General features: G+C 32.9%; 2 protein-coding genes and 1 long non-coding RNA gene across 4 annotated transcripts; 1 reads left to right on the top strand and 2 right to left on the bottom strand.

The window, feature by feature from the left end:
* Positions 1-1,149: 1,149 nt before the first annotated feature.
* Positions 1,150-3,925, bottom strand: LOC130999789 (malate dehydrogenase). Of its 2 annotated transcripts, XM_057925428.1 has the most exons (7): positions 3,677-3,925; positions 2,814-2,972; positions 2,511-2,686; positions 1,999-2,276; positions 1,775-1,910; positions 1,577-1,688; positions 1,150-1,494 (listed from the first exon to the last, which is right to left on the bottom strand). In XM_057925428.1, the coding sequence occupies exons 1-7, from the start codon at positions 3,717-3,719 to the stop codon at positions 1,400-1,402; spliced, it is 999 nt and encodes a 332-aa protein (XP_057781411.1). In that variant the 5' UTR covers positions 3,720-3,925; the 3' UTR covers positions 1,150-1,399. The 2 variants fall into 2 exon arrangements, with proteins under 2 accessions (XP_057781411.1, XP_057781410.1); XM_057925427.1 differs by having other exon boundaries at positions 1,150-1,688; positions 3,677-3,894.
* A 3,732-nt stretch (positions 3,926-7,657) lies between these two features.
* Positions 7,658-8,368, bottom strand: LOC130999801 (uncharacterized). The gene is made up of 3 exons (XR_009093589.1): positions 8,286-8,368; positions 8,028-8,134; positions 7,658-7,794 (listed from the first exon to the last, which is right to left on the bottom strand). It is a non-coding gene; the product is annotated as an uncharacterized LOC130999801 (long non-coding RNA).
* A 2,433-nt stretch (positions 8,369-10,801) lies between these two features.
* LOC130999796 (glutathione transferase GST 23-like) lies at positions 10,802-12,404 on the top strand. Its single transcript, XM_057925441.1, has 2 exons — positions 10,802-11,199; positions 11,853-12,404. Exons 1-2 carry the CDS (start codon positions 10,879-10,881, stop codon positions 12,213-12,215), a joined length of 684 nt encoding a protein of 227 aa, XP_057781424.1. The 5' UTR covers positions 10,802-10,878; the 3' UTR covers positions 12,216-12,404.
* Positions 12,405-14,299: the final 1,895 nt, after the last annotated feature.

Raw genomic sequence — 14,299 nt, forward strand, 5'->3', positions numbered from 1 at the left:
AGTCTCCTATGGTTCACATGATTTTTAATTGGCCGAAAATTTTCATGGACAATAACGTGAATATTAGGTCAAAGTTTGAATAATAATTTGAAAATACAAAAAGGATCTAATTTTTTTTCCTTTAGATCACGACATGATCCATATCATAATTACGGGTCAGAGTTCAAGCTATATAGTAATAAAATTTATATATAATAATAAAAACAGCGGCACAACACGTGAATTGTCTATTTTTATTCTATTAATTACATATTTTATTTTAAGGCTATTTTACATATTATATATTTATAAGAATATATTAATTCATTAGATATTACACTAAATCTATGTAATATACATCTATAACTATTGATAAGGCTTATAAATAAATATGTCTATTAAATAAATTGTATACTATTTAGTAGAAATAATGAACTAATAAATTTTCGAAAAAAAATTATTGTAAGAGATAATAGAATCGAATAAAATAACATAAATTATGCGTACAATATACGCTCTTTTTGCTAGTTAATAATAAATATACTCTCGTAATTCGGTTCAAATCGAATTGACATCGATGAGGAATACTTACAAACGTGAAATGCCTGGTACGCTGGGGTTTGGGTCCGAACGGGTCGGGCCCCGTTGGATTTGGTTTGGGTTAGCTATGTGATATCTGTCATTGTTTCTTAGTTTTTTTTGGTTGTGTTCACCATTCTGTAATAAATGGATATTCTTTTACTTTAAATGATTTTTTTCCCTCTAAATTTTTAGCATTAAAATATTGATAATGCTCGTCCTTTAATATGCATCTGGGTTTTAAAGAGTTAATTAAGTTTTTATTTTTATTTTTTTCCTTCATAAAACCGCTAATTTAACAAGTGATCCAACTCAAAAATAAATGTAATCATATTATATTAACACAAATCCAACCCGAAAACAACACAAAATTATCATCTCAACACAATAAAGACACAAATATAGCAAGACTAGATACTAACTCATTAATTTAGTGCATATGCTTCTATTGCAAAGATGCAAACCCAATAAGATTAAATACTAATTCATTAATTGCATTTTGTGTATCGTGCTTTCGTATTGTGTCAAATTCTCATCACGGTTCTCTCACTGAATCACATGTAGCTGATGCATTTATAAAAGAAACAAATCTTGTAAAACTGCAAATTTCTCAAATGGACTCTTTCCATCAAAATGCTACGAAATACATATCTGTCGATGACAATTAAAGTCTGTATTAATACGAAAAATCCCTCTCAAACACAACAAAGTACTTCAACAACTGCAGTGAAGAAGTTGTCTCACCATTGATGATCAGACAATGGCCTTATTCAAAACTGCTCCGACTTCGATTCCCACTAAGGGAAACAACTCTGCGCCGCCGAGCAATATGGGAGAGAACCTAAGACAGGCAGGAATACGCGAGATCTTTCTCCTCGCTGAGCTCTTTAGCCGTCAAATCCAACTTGTTCCTCGAGAATTCATCGATGGAGAGTCCTGGAAATGTAGGAAAGTCGAGTTAACATAACATAAAATTCATTAACTAGACTGAAATGATATCTGTCGCTCGTATTCTCACCCTGAACGATGCACCATTCTCCGTTCTTGCAAGTAACCGGGAAGGAGTAAATGAGTCCCGAAGGAACATTGTATGAACCATCAGAGTATACACCCATTGACACCCAAGTGCCCTGGAAGACCAAACACGAGATGAGAAGAAGAACGATAAATTTTTGCTGAGCCAACGTTATTATCGATATAAAGCAATGCCTACTACCTCTGGAGTTCCAAGAACCCAGTCACGGATATGGTCACAAGCAGAACTAGCAGCAGAGAGTGCACTAGAGAGCTTTCTCGCCTTGATGATAGCAGCCCCACGTTGCTGGACAACGGCAATGAATTCTTCATTCAACCTAAGAAAAAAATGTAGGCTGTTAATAAAGTAGTCCTAACATAAAAGATCACAAAAATAAAAATTTAATATAGAAAAGATCTCAGTACCATTTGTCATCTGCAACAAGCTCACGGACAGGCTTCTCACCAGCCGGCGTGTTCACAGTAGCATGAGTGACATCAGGGTACTGTGTTGATGAGTGATTTCCCCAAATAATGACATTTTTAACATCAGATACTTGAACATTCAATCTCTCTGAAATCTGCCCAAGAGCCCTGTTATGGTCCAATCTAGTCAAACAGGTAATGTTCTTCTCGGGAATAGATGGAGCGAATTCTTTCAGGATCAACGCATTGGTATTGGCAGGATTAGCAACAACCAAAACCTGGGGCGAAGACAAGAATTATAAGTTATAACTCGAAACCTCCAAATGAAACTACAATCCAACAAAATATTGTTCTAAAACTTTGGTCCAGCAGATACATTGCCCTTCAAAAATCATGCAATAATTTATTTTTGTTATTTCCAATGAGGCAAACATATGCTGGGATATGTACACATATTATCAATAGTCATAATGTGCCATTTTAACTTTAAAAAGACACTGATGAGTAATCACCTTGCAGTTAGCAGCAGCATGCTTCTCAAGTGCAGAAGCTTGGGATTTGTAGATGGAGACATTCTTCGACATCACATCTTTCCTCTCCATGCCCTCTTTCCTTGGGAATCCACCAACCATCACAGCAATATTGACACCAGTGCAAGCTTCAACGGCATCAGTGGTGGCAACAACACCTGATCACAAAGTATATATAAATTAAGAATGCCTTTACTTTCAGCTGAAACGATGAAGCACATAAGTATTTAAATTAGATAAACAATTATATAGTAGAAAGCACAGAGATCTATCAAAAGAGCCGACCTTTAAGAAGTGGAAATGCTGCATCCACCAACTCCATCTTAACACCATTAAGTGCCTCCGCAGCAGGTGGAATATCCAACATGTGGAGGATCACAGGCTGGTCCGCGCCCAACATAACTCCCCTAGCAATCATCGGAACAAGAGCATATCCAATTTGCCCTGAAAGCCAAAAGAAATAGCTTTCATATTTAACCATTCCATACAACTTCGTAAACTAATAGCACAGCTTGGTGTATATTGTTCCCCAAATCTATCATAGTGACCAATCTATCAATGCTAACAATGACACAGATACAAAACTTAGTTAAGATAACGTTGACATTTCAACAGTCACGCAAAGATTAGAGATTTACAGTCATGCTTCCCAGTTCCTAGATCCGTTTCATTTTAATTTCTTTTATTCCGTTCACATTATCAAAGTTGATGAATCATTTAAGGTAGATAATGGCATCTGAATAGGCATCAAGTTTAGATCACCCTCAACGTTCACATAGTCAACCACAAATATGAATACATTTATTCATACACAAAATAAGAACACAATCAAATCCGTAAAGATTATGCAAGCCAAAATCCTCACTACAAATCAACTTAAACTACTAAACTTCAGCTGAACTTTATCCAGTAAATTCATGAGGAATACAGTAGGAGAAAAAGTTAAAAAGCCTCAACGAATCAGATACAAAGCAAATCATAGATCTCCGGAAAATCGACTTAAAAACGCACCAAATCGAAATAATATACTAACAATTCGACGAATAAATCAACTGAAAACGCCGATCCAGCTGTATACACATCGAAAATTCACAAAATAAAATGAAAATAAACAAATCAGATAAGCTAAACAAGAAAAAAGTTCCTACCAGCAGCGCCGGTGACGAGAACACGGACTGGATCCTTGGCCATTAGATCTGCGATCTGAAAAAAATCCGATGGAAACGAAGATAGCTTTTTGAGAGTTTCGAGAGAGGAGAAAACGAGAGATGAAGAGTGAAAGAGTGTGAGGATATTTATCAGTAGAAAATTTCGAACAAAACCAAAGGAAGAAGTCAATACGACGTCGTTACCACGCGACTCGTGGTTTGTGACTTGTGAGGTGGACTTATGTCAAATATTTAAAAATTTAATATTTAATTTTTATGTAATACTAGTGTGTATATATATAAGTTTTTGAAATTGAGCTTCGTTTTTTAAAGTGTAGTTATTCATATAAGAAAATAAAGTTCTTGTAATTTGCATGAAAATCGGGTTTCTATTATACATTTGTAATAATGAAAAGAGAAAGACTCAATTAATGCTTAATATCTTTTTTAAATTAATGGGAAACTTAGACAAGAAAAGAAAGTTAGTAACTCAAAGTATATTATCTTCGATATTGATAAAATACTGAATTTCAACTTATAATGTGTGAGACATGCTAGGATATGTCAAAGTATTTAATTAATGGATGTTAGTTGAGTACGATTCTCATAATTTAATACCATGAATAGTAAAAGGCATCTCCAAATTCAAAAAAATATATTCGACTCATGTCACCAGTTGACTCCATTAAATTAAATTTAAATAATTCACCAAAATATTAATTAATTATACCATAAATATCTAGAATATATATTGCCAAAAATATTATTTTTGGTGTATAATGTGGTATGAATGATCTTATGATTTAAAACATTAATTGCGCCATTTCGGCATCAAACCCACCCAACATAATTTGAAAATTAATGGCTAATCTTTAATTTCTTTATGAGAATTTCCTCAACTATCATCGTCGAAATCATATTTTCAATTTCACCCATGATTCTCATTTCTCACATGTGAGTTTAATATATAGAAATATTTCGTGAAATGGAATTGATTTTCCAAAAATTCGATGGCAAAATTAAAGCATCAAAATAATGTTTTTAATTAATTCAAGTTCCACCTTTATGTTGATCGTATTTTATTATGCGAGATATTGAAAAGTTATTTTTTGCCATTTTTTTGCATTAATAGGATCTAACTTAAGTTTCACGTAATTACACTCTTAAATCCCTAATTACTACTAATAATTAAAGAGTTAAGTGAAGTCAAAGCTCAAATAGTGTAGTTGGGATGTAGAGTAGATCTCAAAACTCATAGGTCTAAGTAAAACTTTTATTAAAACTCAATTCTTTTGTATTTTTCTTAATTAAAGGGATTTTTAGGAGGCTATGAATTCAAAGATAACATATCAATTTTTCGTTTCTCATTTTTTTTAATAGGACCAATCGATCAGATCAATAATAATTATTTATTCTCATGTGATGACTCGAACACTCGATCTATCATTGTGTTCATTTCTGAACCCAACATGAACTTGAGAGACATGGACCTCTACATAGGATAAAATTAAATATTTGAATTTTTTGAAATTAATTTAGACCTCAAAAATTGTATGCTACGTGGTTGGAGAGGGAAGAATCTTCTCAAGTGTGGTTTTAGTCGTAAGCATACAAATGTATAGATAGATATCTCATTTTGTTCAAATGTCTCAACGGATAATGAAAGGTTGCTTTCATGAGTGGTTCACAATTATCCTCATTTTCCCTACTAAAAAGTTATTCATTTTCAGCCAGATGCATAGTTTTTCATTTACATATTAAATTTAAAAATATGGATATACTCAGATTGCATGATAAAACTCCGTCAAAATAGTAAGAAAGGTCTAGAAAATTGTACTCCCTCCGTCCCACCATTTTAGTCCATTATTCCATTTTGAGATGTCCCAAAAAGATAGTTCACTTTTCTAATTAATACTATATAAAAATATTATTTTTACTAAATTAACCTTATTTAATGCTTCACTTAAATGTGAAAAGGATGTGTGAAAATAATAAATAAGGGTATAAAAGATAAAAATATAAAAATTAAATGCATTTTCTTAATATGTGTAAAAAGTGGAAGGGGACTAAAATGGTGGGACGGAGGGAGTATTTTTTTTTAGTTTATGCATTTTTGTGTTTAATCGTATTTTTTAAAAAATAAGCTTATATCCTTCTTACCATTAAAAATTCGTTTAAAATTTACAAAAACCCAAAAAATATCAACTACGTACTCCATCTGTCATGATATTGTTTTCATTTTTACTATTTTGGTCTGCTCACAATATCATTTTAACTTTCATTTATAGCAGTAGAGATCACATTACACTTTATTTCCATCCACACATTTATAGTGGGACTCAAACTCCACTCACACTATTTACTAATATTTATTTTTAAAACTCGTGCCGTCTATAATGTGGAAACGATATCATAGACGGATGGAGTATTAGATAAACAGGATCAATGAATGAGATTATATGTACGTATTACCTAAAGCATGTGATCCATTCTATGTCTATATATATATACAAATAAACATCCTTGTGGATCTAGTCACTAAAAAATCAATATGCAGCATTGATTAATTTTTGTATGATGTACAATTGTCACTAAAGAAATCAACATCAACGATAGCAATCCATTTAATGAAGTGATTTATAGTTTGTAGAATTGGGATGCTTTAATTCCCATCAAATTAACCCAATAATAATGAATATCTTATATAGGAGGCTTAGCCTAACAAGTAAAGCTTAGATACCAAATACTCTTTCTTCGGAGAGATTATTGGTTCAAGTTCCACCGATAGCATGCGGATTATATTTTGTTTGGATATTGAATTGTACTTGTATTTATTTGAATATTTGGTCTAGTTAGTAATAGCATAATTAATATTTGATTAATTCAAAAGTAATATACATGTATCTTGTATATCTAAAAAAATGAAGATCTTGTTAAATTTTACTCTATATATACACACTATGAATGCAGGTACACACTTAATTTAACAAAAATAAGGCAAAGCTAGGTAAAAATTATGCATGTTGAAACACCACAAACAAATCCACACAAACCTATCTTTAATAAAGAATCATTTTCAATATTTGGGCACTTAACAAACAACATTAATAAATCGAAATCTTCAATCCAAATAAACCACATTTTAATGCATGAATTTGCTTTAAGCACTTCTCTTGAGCATTTCCTCAAATTCCATGATGGATTGCTCTCTCTCAAGCTTCCTATCGTTACGAAATTTAGCTATGAATTCTTCAGCTCTTTCATCAACGCCTTGAAATTGTGGAAGCAATGGAATTTTCCATTTATCACAACTTCTGCAACTCTCCCCATTCTCCGCCCTTCCCTTTCCGGCAGCCGCCGCCGCGGCCGATGTTGTTTCACACTACTAGAAAAACGCTCATAGATAACGGATTTTATCCGTTATCTATGAGCAAAAAAACCGTTGTGTATAGTGGTGTTATCTATTATAGGTGTCATACACAACGGTTTAAAAACCGTTATCTATGAAGGGAAAAGATAACAGTATAAACATACATATATCACGGTTATGAAACCGTTATCTATATTGATTATACATAACGGTTTTTTACTGTTATGTATTATAATTTATCCGTTATGTATTCTATAATATATTTTTTTTTTCATATTATAGTTAACAGTTTTTATACTTTTTATAACGGTTTAAACCGTTATCTTTTTCTTACAAAGATAACGGTTTTTTACTGTTATGTATTATAATTTATCCGTTATGTATTCTATAATATTTTTTTTTTCATATTATAGTTAACAGTTTTTATACTTTTTATAACGGTTTAAACCGTTATCTTTTTCTCACAAAGATAACGATTTTCCACTGTTATATATTATAATTTATCCGTTATGTATTATGTAATATTTTTTTTTTCCATATTATAGTTAACAGTTTTTTATACTTTTTTAAACATGAACCCACAGAAGGCAACTCTACCAACTTACTTGTGTAACCCCACCTTCTTGGCCATGCAACACATACAGCAGTTCCATATTGTCTTCTCTGTATATAGCAGTAGTCTGGTTGTAGGAGCCCACAGCCAGCATACCAGAAGAAGTGGGGGAAAAAGCAATAGAAGATATAATACCTGACCATAAGAAGAAAGAAGCTCAGGAAGATTAGATCCCACTAAAAACAAATATATTTAATGCATTAACACCACATAGATACTACTCGATTGAACCCACATAGATCACAACAAATAACTTATCAAATACTTGAGCTTATATAATGATTTAAAAGTTTACAGATTTAGGGTCAATCCAAAGTTGGTGGAATTCATTCCAAAGCCCCATTAATCTAGAAATTAGATAAAATCACCTGATTGGCCTTCTTTGTTTCCTAAAACAGTCGAGTGTTGTTCAAAATCTCTCCCTGGGCGATGAACCTCAAAAATTCTGATAGCTTTATTGTATCCAGCAAATATCCTGATCAGAATAATATAATATCTTCAAATATACAAAATAGCTACATGTGTGAAAAACAGAAGTTCCTGAAAGACATAGGACTATCATAAGGCAAAGACTTAAAACCAAAAAAGACAGAGATCTGGATTCAGGGGCAAAGAAAAAAACAGACATGATCAGAAATTATCAAGCACGCGTCAATAAATCTACATGATAATCTACTTAATCACAAGATACTCTGTAGAAAAAATACCCAAATAACACCAACAAAATACCTCCAGAACTTGAATTGCAGCTGCAACAGCATCAATACATCCACCAGAACCCTAAATTAAACAAGAAATAGTTCAGTAGTGAAATGGAAATACATTGGAATCAACCTCATATTGAGAATGTTTTGAGCAGAGGAAGGGCTTTAGCGGTGTTGCGATCTCCGAGCAAGGGATATCCGGCGGCGTCAAGCCAGGGCGGCGACCGGCGATTTCAGACAGAGAAGCTAGGGCTCTACTTCTTCCCTTCAATTGCGCGCTTCCAGTGAGGGATTAGAGAGGGAAACCGAGACAAAGAGAAAAAGAGGGAAAGAACGGTCAAAATTAGTCGCCAGATTTTACAGAAGCAGCGCCGGAGTTTCAGAGAAGGATACATCAGCGGCGGCGCCTCGGACCGCTGCTGTTCGCGGAAGAGAAAGGGATAGGGGGCCTCAGCGGTGAGGACGGCGGCGCGAACAGCTACACGGCGGCGAGGACGGTGGAGAATGGCGGCGAGGATGGGGGCTGGCGGCGACAGTGAAGCCCGGTTTGAAGGGAGTAAGGCGGTGGAAGAGAGAAAAGGAAGAGGAGAGAACGGTGGGAGAGAGAGGGGGGTTGGCTAGGGTTAGGATTTTAATTTTTTATAATATTATTAAAATTAAAAATAAATATTCATAAAAGTAATACATAACAGTATCAAGGCGCTCATATATAACGGTTAAAACAACCGTTATAAAAAATGCTCATAGATAACGGTTTTGTAATACCGTTATGTATGCAACTAATAGATAACGCAAAAACATAACGCATTTGTTCAAACCGTTATCTATGCATTTAGACAACACTACATAGATAACGGATTTTCGCAAAACCGTTATCTATTCCTAAAAGTGCGCTCATACATAACGGTTTTTTAAAAAAACCGTTATCTATTCACTGTTATGTATGTAAATTTTTGTAGTAGTGTCACCACGAGATGCCGTCGGCGTGGCTTTATCGACGGATTTAGCAACGTTTGATTCGGCCATATTTTGCTTCATCTTTGCCTGCATGAATTGCTGAGTAGCTCCGGTGGAAGAGGTGGCGGTTGCGGTGGCGGAGGTGGCGGAGATGCGGCGGGGATGAGGCGGAGGATCACCTTTAGGGTTAGAACTTTTTTGGCAATATTGAAATTGAACATATAAATTACTAAATTAGGATATTTGGCGGAATTATAAGGTGATGGGTTTTGAGAATTGCTTGGGTTTGAAGGAAAGGCATATCATATTTAGGGGTAATTGCCCTAAAATGTACAAACCTTCAATTGTTCTAATTTTTTATGTAACGTGATTATCAATTTTCGACGAATTAATACCATTTTGTTAGATGAAGTGGAAGATTAACGTCATTGTAGCTAGTTGAAGTGAAGTAGGCATCCAACTACATCGTTTAGTACATTGTCTTTTCAACCACGTAGTCACTTTCGACATCCACCTCGCATCAGCAATCGTGTGAAAAATAAGAATAATTGAAAGTTTGTATATTGGTATTGGTATATATGCAAAATAAAATCTAGTGAAAACTTTAAATGTACTTAATTAATACTTATTTGTTTGAATATTGGTATTGGTATATTGGAATTACTTGGATGTGATGAATTCGTAGGCTGGAGGTTTCACTTTTGGAATATAATTGGTCTTATCTTTGCTTGCATGAAATGAAATGAGATGGAGTATTATGGTACTTTAAATTTTTAGTGCTAATTAAGTTCTTATATGACTACGTGAAGGGGTATTTAGATCTTTTACAACCACATTATAATTAGATCTTCTGAGTTTAAATATTCTTTAGGTTATTATCTTAGGATGATTTGCAAAAATATGTCAATTTTTTTTAATTTGCATAATTGGTCATTTTATTTTAAATGCCGGCATACATGGCCTAAGAAAATTTAAACTCTATTAATAAGATCTTTAACATAAAATCAATTGCAAATTAAGCTACTTTAGAAAGTCCATTTTATACTCAATCAATATTTTGTCCATTAATTTATGCTCTTCTCTTCGCAAGGCATCAGTTGAAACTTCCAAATTGGAGTAAACGAGAACACGTACGAAATTAATGGCTTAGTGTCCGACGTAATATATTCTCTTCTAAAGGTGTGTATATATATTGTTTATATATATAAGCTATTTGTTGTACAATCAATATTCCCAATTAAATTAACTAATAAAATATTTCTTTAAAATATGATTACTTTAAAAATAAAGTTCAACTTACCGTTCCTAACTTTCTTCATGAGATAATATTTTTAATTTGTTGCATAGACCATGGTGTCATTCAATCAATCATGTTTTCCACACAGGAAGCTTCCAAGTATTTTCCCTGATTAATTAATTAAATGCCAAATTAATCACAATTGAACACATAAGAACTAATAAAGGTCTACATCCATCACATTAAAGACCTATAAATACTATTGAAATTATCATCATCACACATATATAATTAAATTATCATCACTTATATCCCACAAAAATGGAGAAAAGCAATAAGGGAGTGAAGCTAGTTGGTTTTTGGGTTAGCCCATTTGTGCAGAGGGTGAAATGGGGCATGAAGCTAAAGGGCATTGAGTATGACTACATTGAAGAAGATATATTCAACAAGAGCCCTCTTCTCTCTCAACTCAACCCTCTCACCGGAAAAGTTCCCGTTCTTGTCCACGATGGAAATCCGTTGCCGGAATCCGCCATCATCCTCGAGTACTTGGACGAGAGGTGGCCCCACGCCCCGTTGTTGCCGCTAGATCCTTACGAGAGAGCCCAAGCTCGGTTTTGGGCTAGATTTGTAGAAGAAAAGGTGCGTACGTGAATTTATTAAGTGCACGCGTTCAATTTTTTTTTATTATTAAATTATACTTCATCCGTCCCACGAATCTTGACACATTTTCAAATAAGGTAAGTAATTATTACATTCTCTCTTCTACTTTATCATCTTTATTACCTTCTCTCTCCTATTTTATCACTTTTATTACATACTCTCTCCTATTTTATTAATTTTATTACATTCTCTCTCATATTTTATCAATTTTATACTTTATTAATTACACACTTAAAACACTAATCTACAATTCATTAATTCTCGTGCCGAAACCAAACGTGTCAAGATTCGTGGGACGGAAGGAGTATAATTTAAAAAAAAAATCAAGACCACGTGCAATGATGGACTCAAACTCAGGATATCAAAGAGCACATATATATATATATATATATATATATATAGAGAGAGAGAGAGAGAGAGAGAGAGAGAGAGAGAGAGCAATTCTTGTTGTTGTTTTTTTTTTGACTGAATATAGAGCAATTGTTAATAAACCTCTTCGCGATCATGAATTAAGGGTAAAATAGTAAACACGATTATTTTGTTTATCTTTTTTATGTCAATGGTTAGTCATCATCTTTACAATTTTAAAATGACTATTTTCTTAATTAATCCATAATCCGTTATCTTGTCAGATTCTTGAATCAACAAGGCTTGCCGCCCTTCGCTCGGAGGGTGAAATTCAGGAGAGAGAAGTGAAACTCGCCATCGAACATCTCGAAAAGATGGAAGAAAAACTCGGGGGAAAAAGCCGTTTTTTCTTTGGGGACGACACAATTGGATACGTGGATCTCATGATGGGATTCGTCGCTTACATACTGCCGGTTTGGGAGGAAATAACCGCCGTCAGAATTCTAGACGCGGCGAGATTTCCGAATCTTGCCGCGTGGAAGAATAATTTCCTCAATCATCCGGTGATCAAGGATGATTTGCCCTCCAAAGATGAGATGCTGACTTATTTTCAGTGGCGACGTAAGGTTAATTTAAAGAAGATCTAGAGCTATATATATGTTGCATAATGAGTGATCAATTAGTTCTTGTTTGTCAAGGTTTTTGTAAGATTGTGTGGTTCGAATAAAAACTTCTTATTGTTAAAAGATTTTTTTTTTTGAAACAATTCTTATTGTTAAAAGATTATTGCACTATATTGTAAATTAACTGTGTGAATCTATAAGTAATTTGCGATATTTGTCAGAGTTTTTTTACCGCTCAATTTTATCTCTCCTCTCAATATTTTCCACCAAATTTTCTCCCATCTCTCTCTTAATTTCTTTTATTTTATTTCTTTTCAAAAAAGCAATCACATCTATTCATGAAAAAAAAATATTCAATATGAATGTTAAATTAAATATTATGAAAAAAAATTAATTCAATATAAAATTTTTAAAAAATAAACTTGAAATAAATAAGTTGTGATTATTTAAATTGTCGAAATTAATTTTTATTATTTCTCATTTGTATCTAATGTTGAATATCAATACTATTTTTTCATATTGTTTTCGTTTGTTGGTCAAAAAATAAGTTCATGTCAATTTTTTCAATCCTTTAAAAAAAATTTACATGAAAAAATTGACATGATCGTATAATTATAGTTATTTTAAATTTAAATATTTTTAAAGTATAGTAGTTTAATGCAATCAAGGAGAAGAGTTTTGCATTAATTTTAATATGAATATGTGATGAAACAAAAATCTACATATAATCTAAAGCAATAAACGTGACAAAGATTTTACGTGGTTCGATCATAAGATCCACGGGTGGATCTTCGGAGTTTTTTCACTATATCCCAAAAGTTTGCATATTACAAGTGGTAGATGAATAATAGATCAAAAAAGAACCCCCCAATCTAATGATAGAACTTCTATTTATAAGCATAGGAATAAAACCTAAGGCCTTTGGGCCCGTTGGCTCTAATAATTGGGCCAAAGCCCCTATCATATTAATTCTTGTCTCTAACTTGAGTCTTCAGCGCTGGGAGCCCAATTACTTTCTCGATTGATAAAATCAGTCCACTGCATAGGTAGATATCCTTTGGCTACATAGGTACCCCGAACTTTTCCATTAGGTTCAGATTGAAGGATAAGATTCCTCTTTGATTAACATGCATGCTCCTCGTGCAATGATTCTTCGTTTCATCTGCGCAAGTAGACTTCTTATTCTTTATCTGAGATATTCGATTGGACCTGCACTGGGAAGCTCTAATAATAATAATAATAATAATAATAATAATAATAATAATAATAATAATAATAATAATAATAATAATAATAAGCATTTAAGCGATATATAGCGCTGATGGAGGATTTAGTCCTGATCAATATGTTAATAAAATATATGTCAAAATTAGAATTTAAAATACTATTATATAAAGTTATTCAATTATGTGTAAGATTTATTTATTTATATAAGTATATTTGTTACATTTTTCTTTTTATATTATCCATATTTTTCCTGATTCTTAAATTTGTTTTGGGTTATTATATGTGAACTTTTAATAATAATATAGTTTGGACAACTAAAAGCTCAAAATTGTTATATTAAATGACGGCTCGTTAATTAAATTTAATATTATACTCATTAAGTTATATAGGCTTGAAATCATTTTTTTAAAAATCAATACTAATCATAAACATTGAGAAACATTGTAGTATAAAACACCGTGTGTTTCGTATGACTTCTTACCAAATAACAATTTCACTGCAAGAATGTAAAAGGCCCTAAATATGAAGCGGTAGGACTAAGGAATCCCTTCTTCGCTCTGATTCACCGCCTGAATCCGTGTTATATATTCGAATTGAAAGGGAAGCAGGAAAAAAAGAAAAAAGAAAAAAGGCATGAATAGTCCGATGGAGGCGGCGGCGATCTGGGTATGCGCGAGGGGCCGGGGATGGGAATAGATTGGAAGGGCTTTAAGGGTTTTTTTTTTTTTTTTTTTTTTCAAATCTAAGGTTTTCACATGTTTTTTGGAATTTAATTTTTTAAAACAAAAAAAGATAGATTTTAACTTTTGATGATGGGGTTATTTTCGGAAAATATTCGTAGTTTGTCATTTTTCTGGTTTATAACATGACCTTATAATTTA

This window comes from Salvia miltiorrhiza, chromosome 8 (genome assembly GCF_028751815.1).
Source record: "Salvia miltiorrhiza cultivar Shanhuang (shh) chromosome 8, IMPLAD_Smil_shh, whole genome shotgun sequence".
Classification (NCBI taxonomy): domain Eukaryota; kingdom Viridiplantae; phylum Streptophyta; class Magnoliopsida; order Lamiales; family Lamiaceae; genus Salvia; species Salvia miltiorrhiza.